This window comes from Parasteatoda tepidariorum, chromosome 3 (genome assembly GCF_043381705.1).
Source record: "Parasteatoda tepidariorum isolate YZ-2023 chromosome 3, CAS_Ptep_4.0, whole genome shotgun sequence".
In the NCBI taxonomy this organism is placed as follows: Eukaryota; Metazoa; Arthropoda; class Arachnida; order Araneae; family Theridiidae; genus Parasteatoda; species Parasteatoda tepidariorum.
In genome coordinates, this window is record NC_092206.1 from 59498076 (window position 1) to 59525314 (window position 27239).

The window sequence follows — 27239 nt, forward strand, 5'->3', positions numbered from 1 at the left end:
AGTTCTGACAACAGTAGTCTGGGAAACATTAATTTCAAATAGGTCGAGCAATTCCCACAGAGGACAAAGGGAAAAATATTTTGCTCTTAATTAATGCATGTTTGAGCCAAAAATAGATTTAAGGACAGGATGTGAATTCAAAAGTGTGAGAAAGTGTTTCGATTAGATTAATAAAATAAAATAAAAAAAAACTAGCATAAGAAGATTAATTGAAGCTTTCTGTGTTACATCCCCCCTCATCGAAAAAGTTTAATTACAATCCAAAAATTTTAAAAAATTATCCATTTGCAAAATCTTCACTACGGTAAAAGTACCAATAAGAATGCATGGACCGGTCATCATTTTCTGCATATTTATATGCATATAGCATGACTAATAAGATTTTATAGCACAACTAATAATGTTTGGACTGAAATTCCATGTTCTTGAATGTATGTATGTATGCTTAGACTGAAATAAATTTTAAAATTCAGAAATTTAGAAGAATTTATTGACATAAATTTTTCTGATGACCAGTTACGGCTTCAGAAAATTGATATGCTTATTATGAAAATACTGAGTACATTTATGACAACATTGTGAAGTAAATGTAAAAGATCAACAAGTTGTTCAAAAATACTGTCTGCAGTTGTGAAATAGTAGTAAGAAGAAAAGATAAATAAAATGCCACTGAGAATATGGTTTTTGAAAATGCATATTTACAGTAAAAATGTTATAGATTAGAAGATATTGTATTGCCTTCCTAAATTTACTTATTTTAATGCAAAATTTCAAAAATCAAAAATAAATTTACATAATATTTTTTTTCTTTGAAAAGGATGTTCATGAATTAGTTTAATGAACCCTAACATGTATGTACATGTTTTACAAAATGTGTCATTTTCAGCATAGGGCTAACATAGACTCCAGCTTAATAGAAGTTTCATTTTAATGTTTGCCAAATTAATTTAAAATAGACGTCTTGATAACGTCTCTAAATTAGTACATAAGCTGATGGTCCCGATTATAATCCATTTCAAACTTGAATAATATTTACATTGAAACAAATTATAAAAGCTGTTAATGAAACTTCATAAACTCATTATGCTATATAAACTTATATTGCATATTCGAATAATTTGCAGTGTTGGGCGAGTTTTATGAAACACACCGAATCGTCAAAATAGTTGTCGTACAAAAAGTTTTATTTATTTAAACACCAAACAGTTTAGACCTCTCCCCCCTGTTCTTGATTTTATTTAAGCAAACAATTTAGAGTTATATAAAGTGCTTTAATGACAAACTGTTATTTGTAATAGAACATATTTTATAGTTCTACACAAGTTGTATTTTCAAAAAATATTTTTCATTTCAATAAACTTTATATGAAATGTGCATTGGGATATTGAGAAGTTGATTGGGGCAATATAGTTAAACTGATGCAGTGGGAATAATCTCTAAGTTTCGAAGGATTATGCCCGGATAGTAATAGTTGTAATTTTTTTTTATTATTTACTGTCTTAGTTTTCCTTAATGGAAATTTGGAAACTGAAACGTTTGAAAAATCGACAGTCAAGCAAATGTTGCAACTTGAAAATTGAAGAATTTCACATTCCGCTGGCTCCGTAACAGCAGCAATTTTATTCCAATTAAACTGCAGTCAGATGGGAATCTTACAAATGAAATTCCTTGTCATCATAACGGTCCTATCTTCGTTCAATCCGACAAACTTTAATGTTAGTCTTGTTAACGCCTTTAAATAAAAATTATTTCTCCAAGGTTTCTTTATTCTTTTTCAGTCTTTTGTACTCTGTCGTGATGAAACCTAATGGGAATAAATTTAAATATATTACAAGAGTCAACTTGAACAAAAAAAAATTTAAACATTCGGTTTCAATATTATTTGCATAGATAGATTAATATCAAGGTAAGTCACTCATTAAGGAATGTCGTTGCCAAAGTTTTGGTTGAATCTGGGTGTATATCTGGTTTTCATTTGATATTTTTATGTCAGCATTCATTAAGTCTGAACTTCGAAGGAATAATACTTAAGGACGTTCCACTGCAACGTCACCACAATTAAGTTTTTAAAGTTTCTTCTCGCCTTCATCGAAGGGAGGTATCTAACACTGAAAGAAAATGGTTAGTTCATAACGGTTTTATCTTTGTAGAACTGTTATGAGCAAGCCATAATTACCTTATATGTTATATGTGGGTATTTAAGCTAATTACAGAGCTGTATACGTTGTTACTTTTACGTGCTATGAAAAAATTTCTTATCACTACCACTAATGTGCATGTTCTAGCAATACAGAAGAAACTTTTCTCAACGGTTTGAACCTACCTTATATGTCAGATACAATTTTGTTAAAAGATATACTATGTAAATTAATTTGTAAACTCACTAACATGTAAATTGGTATTTCTAGCAACACCAAGGTACAAATTATTAATCCCCTTTACACCTTGTTTTTTAAATCGCTGAACAAAAGCAGTTCTAAATTAATTACTAAAAAGCACTTAAAAAATGCAACATTATTTTGTAAAATTTTTATTTTGCATTGACTTAAACATATCAATCGAGGAAAACTTAATTCTTTATCATTTAAAATTTTTCACGTAACTCCAGCACTATTATGTCACCCTTCCGAATTAAATCAGTAACCCAAATGCTACCTTGAATTTCAACATTGGCAATCTGTAAAATTTAGCGGTCAACTCTCATAGTATTAGTTTAGTTTCTTGCGAGTGTAGAAAGCATTAGGAGCACAGGTACGCATTACAGACGAATTATACATCAAAGAGCTCGAGTCAAAGGTTTTGTTTGTGGTTAAATTTATCGAGTTGAAATTTACAGAAATAAAAAGCAAAAATTCAAATTTAATAATTTTTTTTAAAATTACAATTTAAATAAGTATTTATTCGCATTTTGATACTTACTTGAAATGATGCAACACAGTAAAAGAACGATGCAAAATGACGCATTTGACCAAATGGGTCCCTTAGTGTCCAAAATTCTCGAAACTACTTCAGTAATGAGAATGCCGAAGCCCTAAGAATAAGTAATATATTTACTATTAAAATATAAGATAGGAAATAAGATTACATACCAAAATATAATACCTACCATACTTGAAGCATTAAGTAACATTGCNTACTTGTACTTTTTACTCGTTACTTTTTAAAATAAGAACTTTTTACTTTTTACTCGTTACTTTTTTTAAAAATACCTGTACTTTTACTCGTTACTTTTTAAAAGTAACGTTGCCATATTTGGTTATAGGTACGCATTACAGACGAATTATTCATCAAAGAGCTCAAGTCAAAGATTTTGCTTATTTATTTATCGAGTTGAAATTTTATAGAAGTAAGAAGGAAAATTTCAAAATTAATAAAAAAGTTTTAATTATAATTTAAATAAGAATTTATTCGCATTTTGATACTTACTTGATATGATGCAACACAGTAAAAGAACGATGCAAAATGAAGCATTTGACCAAATTGGTCCCTTAGTGTCCAAAATTCTCGAAACTACTTCGGTAATAAGAATGCCGAATGCCTAAGAATAAGTAATATGTGTTCTATTAAAATATAAGATAGCAAATTAGATTACATACCAAAATAGAATTACCTACCATACTTGATGCATTAAGTAACATCGCAGATATAATCTCAGATTCAGGAAAAGTAACTTCAATACCGAATTCAAATCCAACTGGCAAGAAACTCGTCATAAATAAGCTAGAAAATATGTAACTCAATTTGTATTGAACAATTCAAAAAATCTTTATAAATAAACGCCAAGCGAAATTAACTAAAGAATTCAAATATATTCAAAAGTTTGTAAAAGCTCAACAATATATCTGCATATTTTTAAACCTTTCACTATTTCTTTACAAATTATTCCGTTACCTTTGAAACGTTTTTTACGATAATTTTTAAGAGCTAGTTTTGATTTACTTTATTTTTGTTCATATTTATATTCACTCTTTTACTAATTTAATGTAATTTTATATATTACCTTTTACGCTATGACGGGTCTTATTATGGTAGTATGCCCTTTTTATAGGGTAAGACGAAATTCTAAAGGCCTATTACTTAGCTATTACCTTCAGAAAAAAAAGAACATTGTATATTTTTAATAGAATAGGCCAAATATAAACGTTAAACTAGATCACTTGCTTATTACTGTTGAGAAACACAGCTGCCCAGAACAGCAGCTCCACCTACTCCCACAACAGATCAGTTTTAGTGCTTATACAGGGCTGCCATTTTCATCTGTTTTTCATTTTGTTTATATTTCTAAAATGCTTTCTTAAACATGTTTCCTCTAATCTGTAATTTAATATATCTAAGATAAACCTCACATATCAATCGATCATTTATTTTCACATTGTGGCTGCCAAGGGCAACAAACGCAGTAAGTATCCAATTATAATTCTCTTATGCCATCGCTCATTTGTATTGTTTGATTTATAATGAAAATTTTAATCAAATTCAGACAAACAATTAGCATGCTCTTTTTTCTTCGAAAACTGCACAATGCTATTTCATAAAGCATGTGATATCTTGACCATGACAAAAATAAACAGCACTGATCAACTGGCAACTGATTGATCATTGATGCATGTCTAGAAAGCAGGTAAGTAATGTAAAGTCAATTTTTGGTTAAAAAAAATTATTATGAAACGGTAATTCTCTCTTTTTAAACTATTTCATCTTTTAAATATTTTGATATTATGTAATTATTGCATTGAATAACAGATTAATGATGAACTAAAGCAACTATTCAATGCAGCGCTAGATTCGAGGTTCTATGTCTCTAAAGTTTTAAAAAAGCCTCTTGAACAAGCAAGCTCACTTGATAATTTACTCGTTGTTATTTTTTATCTTCTTATAACTTTCGAAATAATTTCTAAATTTCAAAAACTTTTCTTGCTTGTGTTATTTCATGTCAGCAGTTATATTGAAAAAAGTATTTTAGAAAGTTGCAATTCTTACCCAAGAATGCCAGTAATTAAAAATTGAACCCACAGCTTATCCACTAACAATAGAGCGCTGAATAAGATGTAGAGTAGAAACGTCAGTATGCAAATTCCCATGTAAATTTCTCTGGAAAAAAATTGCATTATAAAATTAAAAAATGCGGGATGATTTTGCAAGGGAACGTAAAAATAACACATTTATTTAATTAATGTATATCTTTTTACTAATTTAAAGTATTTAGTACTAGATAACATTTTAAATAAAACTAGAAACATATACACTGAGTGGCCAAATTATTATGACCACCTCAGAGTTTTACGCAAATGAGTTATTGCGTCACAACGTTGCCGCTAGAGGGCAAGATAACCATAACAGGGGAATGCTGGACAAGTGAGTCATCAGTTATACTGTGTTGCTTGCTCAGATATGGGAAGGAAAAGTGATTTAACTGATTTAAATCGCATGGTTAGGCATATTCATTTCCCCTCTTCTCGAGTTGAAAGTACCCAATTGTCCAGTCTCACATATCACCCGACTTTGGCTCCATTTTGAGGGCTATCTTTTAACACTCGTGGTAGGAATGCCACCATGTAATTTTGACAATTGTCAGACGACGTGAACAGAACCTGAGCTGATATCCTTCGCTGAAAACTTCTGCACCCCAAGCAAAGAGAGGACGTTTAGCCACGACAGGACTAGTATACAACTTGCTGCGTATACACACCGGTTTTTCACTGGCTGTCAAGATTGAACATAAGACCCTAACCAACAACTTTACCGTCTGTGCCAACAAAGAACTAATCCAGTCTCATATTATCGGTGCTTTGAATCACTACAAATGACCAATCACCATCTGAGTGAGTCTATGCCATGAAAAGAAGAGAAAATATAACCTAACAAGATATTCGAATAAAGATCAAAAAGCATAAAAATTTTGACCATCTGTAATCACTCTGATCACACATCAAAATGGTCATTTTGACAACTCTTTGTATATACAAAATGCTGTGTGTTGCAGAATGCGAAGGAAAGTCATTGCCCTTTTATCATCTTTTTTAAAGAAATGAAAAACTTATAAAGAGATTTAACATCATAAATCCGAAAAGAAGTCAATGCCGATTTGAATAGTCCAGATGCAGCTAACATTCATAAATGTTCATGTTTAATTTACAGGGTTGATTTAAACGTAAAAACAAATATGTAAAAAAATCAAATCTTTTGAAACAAATTTACTCATTATAGTCTCATCTGTAATAAATAGTTTTTAAATTTTATTTTTAAATCCTATTAAATAAATCCTATAAAATTGAAAATTTTCCTTTATCTTTAAGTTAAAGTGTAATATAAAAATTCCGTTTAAACTCATAACTCAAAAGGAACTCAGTTTAAATTTTTATTTTCATAATAATAAATTTCAGTTCGGTAAATATTGTAATTCTCTTATTTTCCGAACGATGTACAAAAATTTAGTGAGTACAGATCAAGATGTTGAAAAATATCTTACTTATATTTATGTGTGACGTCGAGTAACCAACCAGCGAAGATTGATCCCACTAAACCTGTTGCTATAAAGAGTAAACCCATCCATCCGATTTCCACACTACAATTCTAAGAAAAGACAAGAGAACGAAATATCTTTATAATATTTTTTTTAATTTGAAATGTTAGTCAATTTAAACTAATAAGCTTTTTTTTCATGGAAATTATTTCATAGATATTTAAAACATAAAGGAAAACAATGCTAATGATTATATTTTTTAATATTTAACAATATTTTATAAGTTCTTTAAGTATTTAGAAGGAAAAACTTTTTGCTTACTGGAAAATAATGAAGCATCATATCATTCAATGTAGTAGCAAAAGCAAAATATGATCCAGCCATAAGACCTGTAAAAGTTTTGCAATACTCTTATCTGCTAAAGGTTTTAGTAAGAAAAATCAAATAATTTATTTAGGATAAAAATCAAGAACTGATATAAAAACTCTTTAGTTTAACTGGCCTACAAGTTTCGATGCTACACAGTTTCATTATCATTTCATCATGCTTGGAAAAAATGCAACATCGAAATTTGCATGCAATAATATTTGTGAATTTTCTATGAATATACAATAATATTTTGATGCAATTTATTTTTATCTGCTTTATATATAGATTTACATTAAAAATTATGTTTTTATGTAGCATTTAAGCTTCTATGCTTCGTTATTTTAGATTTTATTTTACATTTATATTATATTTTGTCTTATAAAATTACATTCCTTAAAATAATGTAAAAATTTGTACCTTACAATTCAAAACAATTTTTATTATTAAACAAAATATCAAAAAACGATAAATAATTATTCAAATTATTTTTTGTGGGAAATCAGTTGTGAATAAAACAAATTTATGATTGCGCTCAAATATTTTCAATTCCCTTAAAAAGTTTTTGAGATATGGCGAAATAAGCAAAAAGTAAATTTAACATTATGGCGTCCAAACTTTCAACCTATCTCCTGACCAAATTATTTGGACCATATTTTCCTGATTGTGGTTACTCCAATACTTTGCGGCTCAAAAACTATAATCCATCAAAACAATATCCATGTTTATTCAGAGAAAATACTTTTTCGTGTCTGATTTTGAAATTTAAAACGTCACCTACCCTGATTAATTAGCATATTTGATGTCATCTCATCAAACCATTAAGATTGAGTCATAATACGTGGAAATCTGATCATTAGAGTAAAAGTTATTCAAGGTATTTCATTTATTTCTTTGTCAACTGTACAACTGTGTACTGTTAGAAATTTTTTTGGGGAAGACGATTAAATAACAATTGTATTGTTATTTAACCATAAATTCTTATTTAAAATAATTATATTAAAATAATTATTATAATGATTTTATAGTTATTTAAAATTATTAAATAACGATTTATCTAATAGTTATTTTATCATATTAAAAAACAGAAAAATTACCATAAATTACATGACATTCAAACTGTTAACTGTGAGAAAAATCATTCATTAACTGCTTACACGTAATGCGGTTAAAAAACCAGAATTTTATCTCGCCAACTAGGTCCGCCTAATTAAGCCATTCTTTGTTACTGGGTATATATAGCTGAGAGGGCTAATCTGTCAATCTTATGTCCAAGAGAACGGGGGTTCGGGTACCAGCGTTGACACCACAATATTCCCTTCAACACATGAAGATTTCCCAGTGTCCTGTCCTCCCCAAAATTTTATCCAATACTATTGGAATAAAATACTTTTATTCACAAATAGATGGCAGCACCATAAAACTGCGTAACACAAGAAAATCCAACATTACCCATCTCGTACGATAGGAGAAAAAAAAACAGCACAATTAAATTTTATGCACAATTAAATTTTTTTTCTTTTTTTCTTTGTGATTTTGAAAAATTGATTTGATTGATTGACTGTGATAGCTTTTTTTACAATTGAGAATTTTAATATAATATTTCAATCAAAAGTAATGACCAAAAAAAAGTTTTTTTTATAAAATTCAATACTTACCATACACTACTAAAACTAGAATGAAATGTAAATTTTTCAGCATTCTAAAAATAACTTTCAACATCGACTGCGAAGCTTCTGACTTCTTTTCCATTTCGTTGAGACTCGGCGGATGTTTTGGTGAATTTTGAAAAGCTACAAGAATGATAGTTAATTATTGAATTTAATGATTAAAATTAAAAATGATGCATTTAAAAGCAAACAGTAATTGTTCCCATTAATAAATATGAATTATATAAGTTGTCGAATGAAGGCTTACTTGTTATAGCCAGAATTAATACCACAGCATTGACCGCAGTAAGCAAAATAGCCTCATTCCGTTTACCAAATTCTATTTCTTCTTTCTTTGTACAATCACTGCTGACCAGAAGGGGAGATAATATAAAGCCTATACCAACTCCAAGCTGAGGAACAAAAAAGTAAAGTATATTAAATTCAATTTTAACTTCTAAACAATTTTCTCAACCTCTTAAGAGTTCGTGATAAAATTATATTGCAGAACTTGAGAGAAATCCAGAATGTTAGAGTATTTAACATTAGAAAGGTGAACAGATTTTTTTTCAGGTTTTAACTCTGCGAATATTTTCATTCATTACTTTTCTTTACATATGCGGCTGGGTGGCGCAGTAGGTTTGTCGTCTTCCTTCTGAGCCCAAGACTGCGAATTTGATCCCCGGCCCAGACACCGGATTTTCGGGATACAGAAAATCCTCAGCGGCCGTGTCGTATGATTATGCGGCATGTAAAAGATCCCTGGAGTGCCTTATTGGTTCTTGGCATTTCCGGCAAAATTAAATTCCTAGTGCACTTTAGTATCCAAATAGAGTCTCAGTGCTGCCATCTAGTGCGGCAGAAACTAGACGTCCAAATTAACATGACCAACGGTATCTCACCCTATCACTATCACTGTGGTGGTCCTGAAAGAGTGGATACCACCTCTGGAGAACGCACTAGGTCTGCTCATCGGTAAGACCGATTGTGCAGCTCATTGGAAATGAAATAAAAAACTTTTTTTTATATTCATCAAAAATAATTAAATATTATTAAACACTTTATCCGAACATTTGGCTGAAGTTTGAAAAAAAAAAACAATTTTATCGTTTTATTTTTTTCTAAAGTATTAATCACTGAATTACATAAAATTTCTAAAGTTTACTAATCTCTAGTGGAAAGTTTTAAGTTATATCAGAACTTATTCACATAATATTTTCCTTTTTTAATACATTATACATTGTGTAATGACAAAAAGTTTACAAAGCTATTATTGTGCAGTATAAATTTCCTTTTAGAATATTCAAAGAGAAAAATTTTTTATTACTAATATCCGCTTCCTTCATTAAGAGATAACATTTTAGTTTCTATTACACTCATGTAAGAAATTAAGAGAATTTGGTCGATTATCTCTAGAACTACTGGACCGATTTTAATGAAATTTGATTGAAACAGCGGTTGCGGAATAAACAGAAAAAAAGGGTTAACAGAGGGTATGACTCCCTCAAACAGGTGGAGCAATATCATACCTTCTGAATCCAACGAGTGTTACGCACGATCATGCGTACGTATCACAATTGTTGATTGAGTATTTGTTTTGTATTGTATCAATGTATGTACATATCGGATTCGGATGAAAATCAATCCAGTAGTTCTAGAGATAATCCAGCAAGTCTACAAATTCCTTGATTTCTTACACAATTGTAGTTCATGTGCTGCACAACTAAAATGTAACTCTAATAATGTAAACTCTTGTGATTAATTTCGTAGAAATTCAAATGCAACTATGAAAATGTTAATTAAAAATATATCTGAATCATAAACATTTAAAAAAAATTTAAAAAAAATTCAATTGTTTAAATCTTCGTTCCTCACCTGATTACCAAAAACTCCAAATGCGCATGCGCGAGATAATTCATTGCTTGGAAACCATCTTGATGCAATAAAAGGTGGGATACCCAAGACAGCTACTTCAGACAAAGATGCAAAAAAAGAACTGACTAAGACGAATGGAAATCCATTTGGTTTTAAAGTTGCCAACTGTACAGTACTACCTGTGGTAAAATAAGAAGCATAAAATTGAGTGATAGTATTAAAAAGTATAAATTCAAACTATTATGTATTGCACCTTTTTCAAAGAATCGCTCAGATTTTTGAAAAAAATCACTCAAGGTTTTGTTTTATCTAAAAGTAACTAAGAATTTTTTTCTTCCCTCTTTATTTTCTTCTATATTTTGATTGTTTGACTTGTTTAAAAAAGAATCTTTTAAATTGTCTGAAAAAGGTTTGAATACACACTTTGATTGATATCGATACACTATAAAAAACTTCGGATAAAATTATAATAAAAAATACCAGCACTCAGAGTATCGGTACTTTTTACCGTAAAATTTATTTTTACCGGGACATGTTACGGAGCAAAAAAAAATCAGATATACCATAATTTTCACAGTAATTATAGTACTAATTTTTACCAGTTTTTACCAACACTTACTCACTCTATTTAAATAAATATTACTATACAATTTATGGTAATTTTCCAGTACAAACTTTGAATAAATTTTTTAACTACTTATTTCTTATTTTTCTTGTTTTTTAAAACGAAAAAACTAAGAATTTCAACAAGAAATAATACTTCAGTACCTACAGTTAATTAAGTATTTTCTGGAATAATACATTTTGCTGTAATTTACAAGTAAGTTTATGCTTCACAAGCAAAATAATACATTTCAAAGAAGAATTTTTTTTAGCAATTTTCCAATCATTTTACTATACTTGATATTTATACGACTTCTTGATGAATGCTTTATAAACTTCAAATGAATTGATGAAGTTTACTTTATAGCATGAACTTTATAGCATTTAAATACAAAATTGAAAATGCTCCTTGAGTTTCAAAGGGGTAAACAACATTTATTTACTTTTTATTGAAGAAGTCAAGCGAAGTAAAATGGGAGAAATTTAAGTTTAGCTCTTAAATTTGTCACGACGCAAGTTTTTATGTCTCATTGTTTATTTTTTATTATTTTTTGTCGCAACTCAAATGACGAAACTTGCGAATAATAAACAATGATAAATTCATTCATGCAATTGAATCAAGATGTGTGGATTGCTTTGCTATTCAAAAAGTAATGATGCATGGCTATATTTTAAGTATGATGGTACGTGGATGGACGAACCGTGATTGCAAATGCGTTGCTTCATAATTTTAGCACTTACTGTATTCCTCTTTTTTTTATCTATAGAATAAATGAACAATTTCATGTACGAGCCAACTATTTTAGATTCTTGACGAGTTATCCATTACATTGTTTGATTGCACTAATTTATTGGTAAATTGTAGAATGCAAAAATACATTTCCTAATTACGAAACAATGACAATTATCGGGATAATACTAACCTAGGGATAGCTTTTTAGTTATGTTTTGCGCGCAATTTCAGAATCTATAAATTTCTATAGTTTTGCACACCAATTTGTAGAAGAGAAGAAAAAAAAATATCGATGAAACAGAAAATGAATAAACTTTATATTTAACTTTTACAAAAATAATCTATTATTGTTGTATTGCAATTTAATTTTGTTGCAAAATGCTCAAGAATTACCCTTGTATTTTTAAAATCCATATTAAACTCAAAGTTATAAAAACCTGCATATTTGTGGTTGCAATTAAATATTAAAATGGATAAAAAAAGCCGTTATCTAAACTAAAGAATTACTGTTGAGAACGGCCAGATGAAAAAAGGAATTAAAATCGTGAAAACTAGTTTATTTGTCTGATAAATCTAAAAGGCTTCCTGTTCCTAATGGAAAGAAGTTCCTAACTCCCTATTCATCCAATTAATAAAATTATTTCAAATTTATTTAAAATTACAATAGATAAGATAATTCCACCTTTGCTCTGATTAATGTTTTGAAAACTAACTTAAAGACGAAATCTGACACGAACTTGATTATATATCCTATTATCGTATTTATATTTTTCTTTCTTTATTTTTAACTTAGAATGTACCCCAATACAGAGGCTCCCCATTTTTTCTGTCATGGAACCCTAAAAGATCGAGCTTCTTTCGCCGGAACTCCGACTTTATGTATAAACCATATCAGGACAATTGTGAACGTATGAACCAATAAAAGGCATTTCAAAAATATTTATAAAGAGGAGCACAATTTTTTCATCATTTCATAGCTAAATTCAGTTTTATGACCGACAGTTGATTTTGCAGTCCTGGAGCTGAATCTATTCTAGTAAGTAATTTATTTATAATGTACATGCATGAGCTAAAAATGATTAAAATAAGACGAATTATGGTATTCAATGAAATGAAAACTATAAAGGATGATAGTTGGAAAATAAAAGGAAAGGCCAAACGTTGAAAATGTTGTGTCTTTCTCAACGAATTTAATTATTTCCTTTTGATTTGAAAAGCGCGATTAGAAATAAATCAATTTCCCTAAAATGCAAATCCGTTTCATTTTGTTATTAGAAAAATTATATTTTTCAAAAAAAATTGTCATTTCTACATCATAGGTATTTTTCTTGTCTAATTTCGCAGTAAATGATATGTATTATGTAAATATTAAGTAAATGATTGATTAATAATTGGATATAAATATAATTACAGGTTACAAAAATATTTTTAAAATAACTTTAAGAAAATTTAACACTCTCGGAATCCCTTTGACTCTTTCACAGAACCCTCTGCTTCCGCAGAACACTGTTTGGGAACCGCTGCCCTAACAAATTCTCTTTACTGGAAAAAATAACACCGCATTGTGTAGAGTTCTCTATAGAGTCTATGGTAAAGGTTTTCTGATAAAAACTCTACCATAGACTTTACTAAAAAATTGCTAATAAAGTAGTTTTTATGTGCTGAAAAAATAGTTTATCATATATAGAGTAATTCATCTTTCAAAATTAGCAGGCATATCTAATTTTGCTTTTAATCAAAGAAGTACTATATATTCCACAACTTATTATAAAATGTTTAATTTTGAAGAACCTCGCAAACGCATACAGCTAAATTTATAGGAAAAAATCTATTATATTACTAATTGTGTTAAAAAGTGCTCCAAGGATTACTGTCCATCGTAAATCGATGTAGTTGATGATCACAGAAGCTGGTAACACTCCCACCAAGTAAACAACCATAAACATCATCGATGTCCAGTTGACCGCGTCTTGAGACACACCGTAATAACAGCAATTAAGGTCTGCCATACCAACATACTGGGTATAGAGTACGCCGCAAAGAAAAGACGTGGTACTGAAGAGAAAAAGCATCCAGAATCGTCTTTTATAACATTTGATTTCAGTTGTATTGCAAGTTCCATTCTCCATGGTTGAGACTGAGCTCTCACTTCTTGTGCTCGCGTCAATGGCCATTGTGACTGCTATTTTTACAATTCATTCCTTTATTACTTCAACTAATGTATTTTTGTAGTCTCATTTTGTTTAGAAAGTAACTTTTCACAAAAATAATCTTCAAGTTTCTTCATTATTTACTTTCATCGAACATCAGCTACCTAAAATTTTAAAACAAAAATATACACTTAGAAATTTTACGGAAAAAATTGGTTAAATAACAATTTATTAGCTATTTTATCATATTCTAGCAAAACAGTCAAATGACCATAAATAATGTGGTATTGAAACCGTTAACTGTAAAAAAAAAACCGTTTAATAACGGTTTTAACCTGATACGGTAAAACAACCAGAATTTCATCTCACCAACTAAAATCACCTTTTGAAGCCACTTAGTTCGTTGCAGATGGGTGCATGCTTAGCCGAGAGGTCTAAATTGTCAATCCATAACCGACAGAAGGTTCCAGTCCCAGCGTTGATATTTCCCAAATTTACAATACTTTCCCCATTACCTTCAACATATGAAGAGTTTCCAGTGTCCTCTGCACTCTCCAGTTTGTGATTATGGATTATTAGAATATGATTCCCTTCATTTCCCCCATTACCATCAACATATGAAGAGTTTCCAGTGTCCTCTGCACTCTCCAGTTTGTGATTATGAATTATTAGAATATGATTCCCTTCATTTCCCCCATTACCTTCAACATATGAAGAGTTTCCAGTGTCCTCTGTACTCTCCAGTTTGTGATTATGGATTATTAGAATATGATTCCCTTCATTTCCCTCATTCCCTTCAACATATGAAGAGTTTCCAGTGTCCTCTGCACTCTCCAGTTTGTGATTATGGATTATAAGAATATGATTCTCTTCATTTCCCCCATTACCTTCAACATATGAAGAGTTTCCAGTGTCCTCTGCACTCTCCAGTTAGTGATTATGGATTATTAGAATATGATTCCCTTCATTTCCCCCATTACCTTCAACATATGAAGAGTTTCCAGTGTCCTCTGCACTCTCCAGTTTGTGATTATGGATTATTAGAATACGATACCTTGATGGCTAAGACCATAAAACTGCTAAACCATCTCCAATGTCCAGTTAAATTTCGTTTATTTCAGTTCAGCCATGCTAGTTGTAAATAGTTAAAAAAACCGTATAGTTTTATATTCAGGGATATTTTTAACCCTATTAGTTGTAAATAGTTTCAAAACCGTAAAGTTAAAATACGAACTTTACAGTAAACTTTACTGTTAATTTACGGACGGACTGCTGCCGATTATTTTATCGTAATTTTGGAATGAAAATTCTAACTCTGTAGTTAAATCGCAAATAATGTTCCCAGTTTATTCAAATTATAGAAAATTACTCATCAATTATTGTAATTTTTTTTATTTACTTAATTAACGTTTTTTCTACAATTTTATAAATTTAATCTATCGTTTTTTGTTTGATTTATTATCATGACAATCAATATACTTTTTACCCCGTAATAAAGCAAAAACATTTACGCACAAAAAGTGCTCAAAGTATTATGATATCATGCAGTGTGATATTATTCAAAAACTCAGAGTTAATTTTAAAAAATTGATGTTTTTATTTTTCATAGTTTGATACTCGGTGTTCTATAAGAATGCTAACATTATTGTAGTTCTTATGAATGCAATCAACTGGCTACCCACATTTTGAGAAGCAAATTAATATTTAAGCGAGGAAGGAACAAAGTGCTGTAGAAAAACATCAAAACTAGTATGAATGTCTGGTGAAACTTTGAGATAGTAATCAACACCCTCCACCTCCTCTCTGGTTTCTAACAATCAATCAAGTTTTGGTTACTTTATCTGTGATTCGTTAGAATTTGATTGCATTTTTATTTCCTGCATTAAATATTATGTTGTGTTTAATTTTTTTTCAGTTCGTTTCCTAAGAAAAATTTTTAAAATTCGTAAAATAAAAGTTAGTTGTTGCAAAGCAACTTAAATACTGATTTTAATTGCTTTAAATTATGTAACAATTAATAAATTAATTATATATTGAATTGCATATGTGTAAATTTAAGTAATTTGTATATAGTGGTTACAATATATTAATATGTAATTATTTTCGTAAGAAGTTTTTTTTTTGCAAAATTGTTGTTAAAATATTTAATAGTATTATATAGGGTGTACGAAAATTACATCAACAAATTCAGAGGGGTAATAGAAGGTATCGTGAAGATGGAAACTTATTAATTTAGGATAGAGTCTCAAATCTGTAAAATATGTAGAGTCGAAAGGAAAAATTGCGAAAACCCAATGCAGGTTACGACACCGCTTTGAAAACAGCTACAAAAGAAACTACAGACTTGCTAACTACGAAATATTTATTTGATTAATTTTTGTAAGAGTTGTTCGAATTGGCACTGTCTGATGTCATTGCAACGTTGATGTCTGCAACGAAGTAAAAACAATTCTCGGACTCGATAGAAGATGCCAGATGTGTTTCTGATGTCTGCTGAAGCGACGAGAGTCTTCGTTATGTGTCCATAGGCGTCGCATAAAGTAGTGATTTAATGTGACCTCATGGGAAAAATTCCCACAAATTGAGATCCGGCGAACGTGGTGGCAGTGTAACCAGCTCTGCGTGTCCAATCCATTTCCTCGGACATGCGTTTTATCCAATTTTCATCCTCTCGATGTGGATAGTGATCCCATGTTCCACGGTGACTTTTCATCCTCTTGTTGTCTTTCATCACCCCTCTTAATTTGAGGATTACATTTTATAATTTTATATTTTATAACCGTCGTTGAACAGCCGGCCCAATTTTTGGGTTTACGACTACTAATGATCAATTCCGTAGCCTTGTAATTTTGAACCCAATCCAGAAGACAAGGGAACTCCTGGATCAAGTATTGGGAGAAATTTGCCTTTGTGGAGGACTTTTTGATGGAACTAACCCGCATTTGCGTTATATGGAGAGGAAGACCACGAGAACCTCCCACTGTTAGTCCGATAGCAAGTGAACTCTAAACCATGATCCGTCTACCACTGAGGATATTTCAAGTCAGCTTTGTGGTCGGTGCAAGCCGGATGCGAAATTCGTATTGACCAGTCATCACCGGGATCGAACCCCGGTTCACCTCATTTGAAGGCGAACGCTCTATCCTCTGAACCATCGCGGCTCAGGATTACATTTTAGAACTAGCCTGTATGTTTTTTCTTGATGGACTTTAAAGAGGATGAATTTTTAAGTCACAGTACTACAGTTGACCTTTTGAGATAACGCTTATTTAAAGAATAAAGTCCAGCAATGAAGTTTCACAAACACATATGTTCCTTGAAGGGCCCTTTTTTTACTCCAATGATTGTTTTCCAGTCATTTTCCTCTTTGCACAGTTTCTGTATTAGTACACTTGCTTTCTGAATCTTTTGCAAACTCTTGGATATCATCTTTGATTTAATTTTGGCTCAAGATAGACTTTGTATATATTTTCTTAGTTTAATGCAAAGGATTACCGCAAAAAAAATTTGTACGTAATTCTTTGCGTGAAGAAAAATTTTAATTAAAAAAGATTCGCCAGAAAAGCCAAGTAAATTGGTCATCAGATGCAGATCAGCAATGAATGATTTGCTTTATCTTTATATTTGCTTTGCGATTTGCTTTTCCTAATTATTATACAATTTGACAAATGAAAACCAAGTTGTTTAAAAGATAAAGACTAACATAATTTCAGAGGTTTATTGACAAAAAAAGTTTGTTTGAAATAAAACTAGACCCAAAATGATAAAAAAAATAATATAGTGAAGGAATCCTGGGGTGCCTTCTGTGCATTCAACAACTGTTAAAAAAGATTCGCCAAAATGATAAAAAAAAATAATATAGTGAAGGAATCCTGGGGTGCCTTCTGTGCATTCAACAACTGTTTTCTAAATTTAATTCAACATTGATTTTAATTTACAAAATATTGAAGAGAAACTTCTGATTGATTCTGACTGATTGAAGTGAAACTTCTGATGAACAAAATGATAAAAAAAATAATATAGTGAAGGAATCCTGGGGTGCCTTCTGTGCATTCAACAACTGTTTTCTAAATTTAATTCACCGTTGATTTTAATTTACAAAATATTGAAGTGAAACTTCTAATGCGACTTCCAACAAGGTTGCGTTAAACGTTTAACGCTACCATGGCAACGAGCGGCCTCTGATCCTCGCAGGAGATTTTAATGTGAATTTCTCGTTATCTGAAGCTGAAACATTATCAACCTCCTTAAAGGCAAACTTGGATTGGAAATGATAAATGGTAGGAATGATCCAACAGGTGAAACTACCATTGATGCAGTTTTTGCAAGAAATATTGAAAAAATAGAACTCAAACATTTCGTATCTTACTTTAGTTATCATAATCCAATTGTAAATGTTATAGATTTGGATATTTCTCCACTCGAAAATGATTATTAAAAGATGCGATCAATTGTGAATTGTAAGCATTGTTAATAAAGTTTGTCTTAAAGAAACAATATGATTTCACTAAAAATCAATTTCTACCCCTTCCTATCTTCATTTCCACATTACGAAGTTTCACTTCTTCCGCACGGAGAGACTCCACGCACTGTTTTCTTTTTTTTTAGCTTTTTTCTCAATCAAAATATTTTGCAGCCTTTATAACTCGTAGTTACATGCTTAACTATTAACTCCGCGTCTAAAATATATCACAGATTGTGCTTATTTTATTTATATGGCATATTAATACAAAACTACTACGAGGTACACGTGAATAAAACGATTGGCCATCATATGTATTGGGTTGGTTGGAATAGTGAGAGTATTTTCTGTCTCAATGGACTAAAATAGTGAAAACTGGACTAAAAATATCTAAAACTCAAACATTTATATGAAAAAATCCCTAATTTTGTTTATTGGTTTGAGGCAACTTGCTTAAAAGTTACCATTTCTTGAAAGCAATACGAGGGTTGCTATTTATATTTCTGGCCTTGACTTACATCGACTCAAACAAAGGCATTTCTGACGGAGCGGAAGATCGAACTGATGGGTCATCCGCCGTACAGCCCTGATTTGGCACCCAATGACTTCTTCTTATTCCCACACATCAAAAATAAATTACGTGGACAACGATTTTCGACCCCCGAAGAAGCGGTTGATGCATTCAAAACGCATGTTTTGGAGTTACCTCAATCGGACTGGAAAAAGTGCTTTGAAAATTGGTTCAAACGCATGCAAAAGTTTATGGATCATCATGGAGAATATTTTGAAAAACAATAAAATCAATTTCGATCCTACATATTTGTTTTTTCATTATTAGGCCGGAAATATAAATAGCTACCCTCGTATGTATACAAAGTTTCAGGACTGTAAGTTAATATCTTTTGCCGCATCAACGGCATCGAATTTCGAATATTATACTGCTGTATTTGGATTATATTAAAATTAAGCTAAAGTGATATACATTCTTCATTTATGTATTTAATATTCAATTCAATTACATATATGTATTAACCTTTAAGGTAAGAAAGCATTTTAGACAACATTTCATTTTTTGATTGCCTATAAGAGTGTCTGAAATTCCTGCCTAAACAAGTCGGATATCATTTTCAGCATTTTCGATGTTTTTTTTTTTTTTTTTACGTTAAATCAAATGAAAGCAATTTGATAAAACTAATACCTTAAAGGTAAAAAACAAATTTATGTACAAAACTCAAATCAACGGAAATAATATTTCAGATAGATTTAGTAAAAGTATAAAGTATAAAAAAAATTAAATTTTGATTACCTATAAATAAACGTGTCTGAAATTCCTGTCAAAGCAAATCATATATCATTTCCTATGTATTTTTTTACGCTGAATCTAACGAAACCAAAGGAAATTTGATAAAACTAATAACTCAAAAGTTAAAAGGTTTTATGTACAAAATTAAAATCGGCAGATATTCGGCTGATATAATATTTCAGATAGATTTAGTAAGTATAAAGTATAAAAAAGTACAATTTTGATTGCCTATAAACGTGTCTGAAATTCCTGTCTAAACAAGTCAGATATCATTTCCTATGTATTTTTTAACACGTTGAACTGAATGAAACCAAAAGAAGTTTGTCAAAACTAATAGTTCCAAAGGAAAAAAGTTTTATGTATAAAAATTTCAGTTCTGCACTTATACCTATCTACATCTCTCAGATTGATATGTAGACAAACAAAGTACTGAATCCTATACATTTTTAAGTTAATTTTAAAGAGATCAAAACCCAGTCGAAAGGACTTATAATTTAAAAGCTGTAAGAGTTATAAAGGTTTCATACATTAAAGTATAACATTTATATACCTATTTATGCGGCTGGCATTACTATCAAGACAAGAGACTTTGCTTTATGTATATTTACGTTAAGTTCAATAAATCTAAAATTAAATTGGTAGAACTATTATTCGTCAAAACTGAAAGTGTGTTTAGATCAAAACAGAAAAGGGAAAAAAAACTTTTCAGAAAATCATCTTAATAAGCTTGTTTTCGAAAAGATAAAGATTAATTAAGATTGAATCATGACTACCAAAATTTTTTATGAGTTATAACAGATATATAGAATTGCGTTTCTACCCAATAAAAAGTTAATAGTGATGAATAGTTTACAATTTAGAACAATAAAAGCTTATCTTACCGTCTAAAATCAAACTCCGATATTAATTTTGAAGTTATAATGAGTTTGTGCACAAAAAAGTACAAGTGAAAAATCATATTTGTTATACTTCAAACTACCCTATCTTTTTAACCATTAGTCATATCGACTTACTTTTTACCTTATTCTACTCAGCAGTAATTTTTGCGTTAGGATTACAATGTGTCTCTTGTTTACATTTTAATAAAAGATGGATAGGTAGGTAGAGATAAACGCAAAACTGCTCCTTATGCTATATATATATACTTTAATAACTTTTGAACTATTTGTCCTATCGACCGACTTTTAATTCGTCTCATTTAATACAGTTAAGAAAATTGCTTCTTTCGTTAAGTATTTCTGACTAGAAAATAAGTATTATCAAAATTTATATTTTTTTATAATTCATACTAACTAAATTCTTTATAACACCTTAGTTCTATCAACTTTATTTTGGTGTTAATTGTTACAGCATGAAAAAAAGAAATGCCTAGTAAACAATTTTTCACCAGTCGTCTACATAATAAAATTTAAGAATTCCCCGGGCCGTGATAGACTGGTTGGCAGGACGCTGGACTGACGCCTGTGGGAGCGGGAGTTCGAATCCAGCTGGTGCATCAAATAGTGACCGGTTCACGTTAAATCTGTCCGGTCACAAAATCCTCCATGTTCCCATAACAAATTATACCTCTGGGGGTACTGAATTGCAGATTGATCATTCTCAGGTTCAGGTCAAAATTACGATTGGTGGATGTATGAATGTGTCCACCCTATAAGCGGGTGTGACATATGAGTGTGGCAGAAGTCGAATTCTTGGTCATAGATGGCGCCACTGGAAAACAAGAACAATCCCACCCCTTGACTTAATGACCTACGACAATAACAACAAATAATCCCCCTTTTGAATCCGCCTCCCCCAATTCAGGATAGCGACTTAAGCTCAGCTCGGAGAAGGGGGTAAGCTTCAATTATCAGTATTTTCCAACAACTTTCACTAAGAAAAAAAAATATTATCAAAACTACAAGAATATTGTAAAATTTACCGTTCTAGCTCTAAGGAAACACCAAAATCTCGTATATTTTCCGAAGCGCTTTGGTAATGATTTTGGTAAAATTAACTGTAAAATATAGTTTTATTATAAGTTGTAAAATTTGGTATATTTGTCACGATATCTTAGAGCATGGTATAAAAACCATCCATTCGGTTAAACTTTCGTTTCAGTTTCGTATTTCTTTTTTCTAAATGTATAGTAATAAGAACTACAATTTTGAAAAACAGGATTTCCGGTAAAACGTTACCATATGAACGTTAAAATTATCAAACGAATGGTTCAAATAACCTATATTTTGTTTTTTAGAACTAAAATTATGTTGTTTTTAACCGGAAATGTCATTAACTTACAGTACGGTAACTTTAACGGGTTTTTTTTACATGTAGGAATTGGTCAACTAGCAGCTTAAAAATAAGTTTTACTCCAAACATATTAAGAAAGAAAATTAAAATCTTTTTTTAAAGTTATAATTACAAGAATGACCTTTTTAATAGTTTTTAAGAATAAAAAATTGTTACCTGCTATCTGCTGATGAAACAAAGTTTAACTTTCCAGAAAAATACTGAGACATTTTCTCTTAGTCATATAATACGAGAAATAAAATAAATGAGATTCAGACGTAAGAAATCTTTTATTGTATTCTAGGCACTTATGGTAAATAACTGAATAAATAATGAGCCCTTCACACAATACAATATAAAAAATCATAGTTCTACAAACTAACTGTTAAGAGACAGTAAAGAAACTTGCTTCGACAAAAATGACCTTTTATTTCAGTAGAGTAAGATGAGAAGACTATTATAATACAATGGTTATTACACCTTACGTATATCTATCTGCAAGCTCTAGACAATAATTCAACAGTTTGATCTAATAATGAAATATTTATGTGTCTCTCCAATGAGGGAATTTCGAAGATGCGAAATGACTAGTAATTACGTGATTTACATATCATTGTTTCATTCTTACAAGAAAAGTAATCGAAATTTTGCTCACCAATCGAGTGGAAATTTTATATAAATTGATTTTTAAGATTAGGACATATTCTGTGAGAAAATGCTATAGTATCTTAAAGGTAGCCATAATATCTTAAAGGTTAGATTTTAAAGGTTGGGGCATACTCTGTGAGAAAATGCTAATATCTTCCACTATCGTTATGTTAGTGCCACTTATTTTATTAATTTTATAACCGTGGTTGAACAGCCGACTCAATTCTGAGTTAACGACTATCGATGTTCGATTCCGTAACCTTTTAATTTTGAACCCAATCCAGAAGACAAAAGAACTCCTGGATGAAGTATTGGGAAAAATTAGCCTTCTTGGAGGACTTTTTGATAGAACTAACCCGAATTTGCCTTACATGGTGAGGAAAACCACGAATGTCTCCCATGGCTAGCCTGACGGCAAGGGGACTTTAGCCCATTATTCCTCTACAATTGAGGATATTTTACGTCAGGCCTGTGATCGGTGTGAGCCGTGTGCGGAACTCGTTTAGACCAGCCATCGCTGTGATTTGAACACGGGTTACCTCATTCTGAGGCAAATGCTCTGTTCCCTGAGCACTACGACTCAACGCTACTTTTTTTGCAAGAATACATGATATTCCGTAATCACTTTTTTTAATTAGAATTTTTAGAATCCTGACCCAAATAATAAAGTCGGCCGAAAATGTGCGCACTAGGGGTAGCAAATAAATATAATAATAATAATAGAAATATCTACTATAGAAATCTAAAGAATCAATTTTGACGAAGATGGGACGAAAGAAATTAAAACCTGATTGATTGTTCAAATAAACTGTTGACAATGAAAAAAGTTTTATTATAAGCATTTTCATGGCAACCAAACTGGTTTTAAAGGTTTTAAACGAACCTTTTTCGCTGGTGATCAACAATGCTTTAATAAAATATTTTTGCTTTGTCCTCATCTTCCTCTTTTATTTAAAACAAATTAGTCTTAGTTTTTAAATTGCGATACACACACACGCAATTGCGATAATATACGCTTAATTGAATTAATTGCTCACCGTATAAATATTTTTAATTCACATAGCAATATCGGTATTTTCTTCGTATAACAAAACCCTATTCAAATCATTTTTCTGTTTGCAATTAATTTATTTTAATAACTTGTAATTTGCAACAGTTATGACGTCATGTTAAGTATTCTTATAAGAAAAATTACTAAGAATAAAATAACCTTTAAAACCAGCTTATTCCTTTCACTTCATAACAATTATGTTTGGTAGCATATGACAAGGTGACAACGTAATTATTGAATACAATAACTTTTATGGTTTAAAAACCTAATGACATTAAATAGATAATGCAATTCATTCACCTATCAATATCTTATGATTAATATTTCATGATTCGCCAAATTTGATAACATTAAGTAAGCAAGACTTCGTTTTTTTTTTCCTCGTTTTTTTCTTTCTTCTTTTTTTTTCTTTTTATAAAAAGTACTTTGTTGCCGTTGTCCTCTTATTCGTAACTGAGTTGTTTCATTGTAAAAAAAAATAATGTTACTTTAACCTTTATATTAAGGAGTAACATCTGTGCGGTTTTGAAAAGAAAAATTTATGTTTTTCAAAGTGAATGGATTGCATATTGTATTAAAACAAATTTATTTGATTCGCATTTATCCAAGGAATTTTTAAAATAGTTCTTGAAATAAATGTGGAGGTGTTTAGTTAAATATAATCATAAAAATCTAATTATATCATAAAAATTTAAATATAATCTTTGGAATTTTTCTAAGAGACTCTATATATATTTCTTCAATATTCATTCGACTAACGTGATAAATTATCAGCTTATTGATACCCTTTATTTTGCAGGTAAACATTTTTTAAGAATTATTTTTGCGAAAATTGAAAATAATTTATTAAAAATGAACTTAAAATTTAGTTATACCTCTTAAATCTTCAATAACTGTGAAAAACATTTGAAACAATTTTATTTGCAATGAAGATTAAATTTGTTTAGCATATTCTGTTGAAGTTTCAATTAAATCGATTATAAATGATAAGAATTTTCGAGTTCACGGTTTTAGAAGATGTTTTGAAATAACGTTATTTGAAGATTAATGATACGTATTTATTTATTTATTTATAAATTTATTTATTTTTCGTAATGTTATGCGAATTACAGAAAACGTGCTATTTCTTTATATTACTTAGCCAAAACTACACAATTTTTTTTTTATTTTAATGCAAAAATTTTAATTGCTTTTTTTTAGTAAGACCCAAAATGAACTTACCTAATTTTATTTCTAACTTTTCAGCAAATAGTTTGAATGCCGAATGATAAAAAGGGTATAAAACTGGACTTGGCTGCAATTTATACTCACATAATAACACAGGTCACTCGTGAAAATGTCTGGCGCGTCTATTTTGGGTAAAATATATGCAATTCACAAAGATATAAATATAGAAAATGTAACTCATATGCATATAATTACGTCTTGTCAGAGTTTTTATTTCAATTACGTACAATAGAAAGAAGAACAATCATGCTATTAATCTTTTATTTCAGACTTATATAGGTATTATATATACTTCCAAATTTAATATTTGTTTATTGTTTTCTTTACTCTTATGTATGTTACATTTTATGAAAGGTCACTCAGAATTTTTGCATTATATGTAGATAATAAACAAAAGCATTACACGTGTGTTTCTTTTTTCGTATTAAAATGCCTCTTTTATGTTTTCTTTTGTCGTGTAGTGGACTGATCGTTAAGACGTGGTTCCCAGCAGATCACTGAAGTCAAGCATCACTGACTGCGGTCAGTGTGCGGGTGGGTGACCACTTGGATCAGTCTGCGTAGGGATTGAAAGTGTGCAATATTGGTCCTCGTTAAACTGTTTTGCCGAAAAGTGCTCGACTTCACGTCCAGGTCGTCGGGCTACCGAAGCAGTGGTGCCATCCCTTCCGCTGAGAATCAAAATTGTGATGGCATGTCTTTGGATCATCCTCAGAGATGTTTCCCAGACCGTCGCCAATAGCTTATTGTGCAGCTCTAGTGCGACGTTAATGGGCTACAACAGCAACAATGTTAAATGTAATTTTTAAATTTGTTAAAATTGGATTGTAATCATTTGAATTAAATGCCGGATCAAAGCCTCAGAAATATTTAAGAAAAGATATTGTATAGTTAGATTAAAATTGTACGTGGTAAGATTCATACTCGTATCAAGTATCTGGTTCGTGATGCTCCAAATGATCTCCGGGGCCCATACCGTAAGATTCAGTTCGGTTCATGATGGTCCGATTTCCCGACTCCGTTTGTCCGACGGGTACGTTTGCTCGACCGCTCATTTTCCTAATTGATACGTTTGCAAGACAGGTTCGTTTGCCCAACTCATTTGTTGGAAAAAAACGAATAAAAATGTTTAAAAAAATCGAGAAAAAAATTCTAACAAGTAAAAGGAACTTTTGAAAAGTTATAAAACAAAAGAATAAAAAACTAAATCGAAACCAAAAAAAAAAAAAGAATTAAAAAAATAAAGGAATAAAAAATCAAATGAATAAGAAAATTGGTAAATAATTAAAAATTTAAAAAAAAGAAGAAGAAGAAGAGACTAGCCTTTTAGCACTACCCAGTTTTAACTATAATTCTAAAATATTCGAAGTCCTTTAAAAAGAAGAGGAAAAATGCACAACATGAACAATTACTATGTAAACAGTCATTAAATATCGCTTGCACTTTCTCATCATAAGAAGTTCAGCCTTATTTAAAAGGTTAAACAGTTACCAACGGAGACCTTATCTTGCACTCATTTTTCCTGTATGTCGGACCCGTCGGGCAAATGTAACGGTCTGGAAAATAAATTGTCAGAAGTTGTCGGAAAGTGTACCTGTCGCGAAAAAATGACCACATCGGTTCGTACGTCCTATTGAATAAAATATTGCAATAAAATGTTCGCGATGAACCCGTTAGCTTATCCTATAATAGCTTAAAGAATCTACACAAATACTCAGCTAAGTTCATAGTATAGCACCGAAACATGCAACAATAATTGAAAGAGGCATATTTTTAAATATATATGTTCTGGAAAATGTACTAGGTTTGCTTTAATTCGATAAATTAAAATTTTATTTTGCAAGGGAAATTTGACAAAATTCCCAGTTATCTTTAAGTTGACTATTTATTCAAGAAGAGTATTGGTTCAAAATTTAGCAGCAAAGAATTATTATTCATAATTTCTTTAAAGTGTGCAGTAAATATTTTTTTAAACTAAAATTTATGCCTAATAAGAAAAAAGGAAATTAACTCATAAAAATATAATGGAATGATTTTTATATGTCTCAATTAATAATTATCATATTGAGCAAATTTGCTGGAAATTTAGCAAAATATTAAGCTGAATATTGCTTACATTCAAGCTGAAATTTAGTGTTGCAGAATTAAGTTTAAAAGTGATCAACTTGCACAATAATATAGCTCAATTTGACACCTAAATAAAGCTGAAGCTAACAAGCACAATAAAATTATTCAACCTGTGCCAATATTTCTATCACGTTTATAAGAAAAGAAATTATAAATACACTATCCAACTTTTCTAAGCAAAAAATATATAAAATGTGCAAATATATTTTCTGCATGCTGATATGTTTTTTCTTTTTTTTTTTTTTTTAAAGTAGCATATTTCTCATGTAAGTCTGTTTTATTAAGATTTAGCAAAAATAATATGATAAACA

At 30.3% G+C, this 27239-nt stretch overlaps 1 protein-coding gene across 3 annotated transcripts; it reads right to left on the reverse strand.

Moving 5' to 3' along the window:
* Window positions 1-468: 468 nt before the first annotated feature.
* Window positions 469-27123, reverse strand: LOC107446231 (choline/ethanolamine transporter FLVCR2-like). Of its 3 annotated transcripts, none has more exons than XM_071178696.1 (11): window positions 24792-27123; window positions 13530-13999; window positions 10354-10532; window positions 8747-8891; window positions 8488-8622; window positions 6785-6852; window positions 6470-6573; window positions 4981-5091; window positions 3615-3720; window positions 2920-3031; window positions 469-1804 (listed from the first exon to the last, which is right to left on the reverse strand). In XM_071178696.1, the coding sequence occupies exons 2-11, from the start codon at window positions 13861-13863 to the stop codon at window positions 1746-1748; spliced, it is 1353 nt and encodes a 450-aa protein (XP_071034797.1). In that variant the 5' UTR covers window positions 13864-13999; window positions 24792-27123; the 3' UTR covers window positions 469-1745. The 3 variants fall into 3 exon arrangements, with proteins under 3 accessions (XP_071034797.1, XP_042896548.1, XP_042896547.1); XM_043040614.2 differs by lacking the exons at window positions 2920-3031; window positions 24792-27123 and adding exons at window positions 3427-3538; window positions 22053-22468 and having other exon boundaries at window positions 13530-14003; XM_043040613.2 differs by lacking the exon at window positions 24792-27123 and adding an exon at window positions 22053-22467 and having other exon boundaries at window positions 13530-14003.
* Window positions 27124-27239: the final 116 nt, after the last annotated feature.

Excerpts from the sequence above, each read along its gene's own strand:
- LOC107446231 (XM_071178696.1), bottom strand. The coding sequence starts at position 13,863 with ATGGCCATTGACGCGAGCACAAGAAGTGAGAGCTCAGTCTCAACCATG. Across the intron at positions 8,892-10,353 it reads TTGGAGTTTTTGGTAATCAG|CTTGGAGTTGGTATAGGCTT; the intron begins GTGAGGAACGAA and ends TTTGTTCCTCAG. Across the intron at positions 5,092-6,469 it reads GACGTCACACATAAATATAA|AGAAATTTACATGGGAATTT; the intron begins GTAAGATATTTT and ends ATTTTTTTCCAG.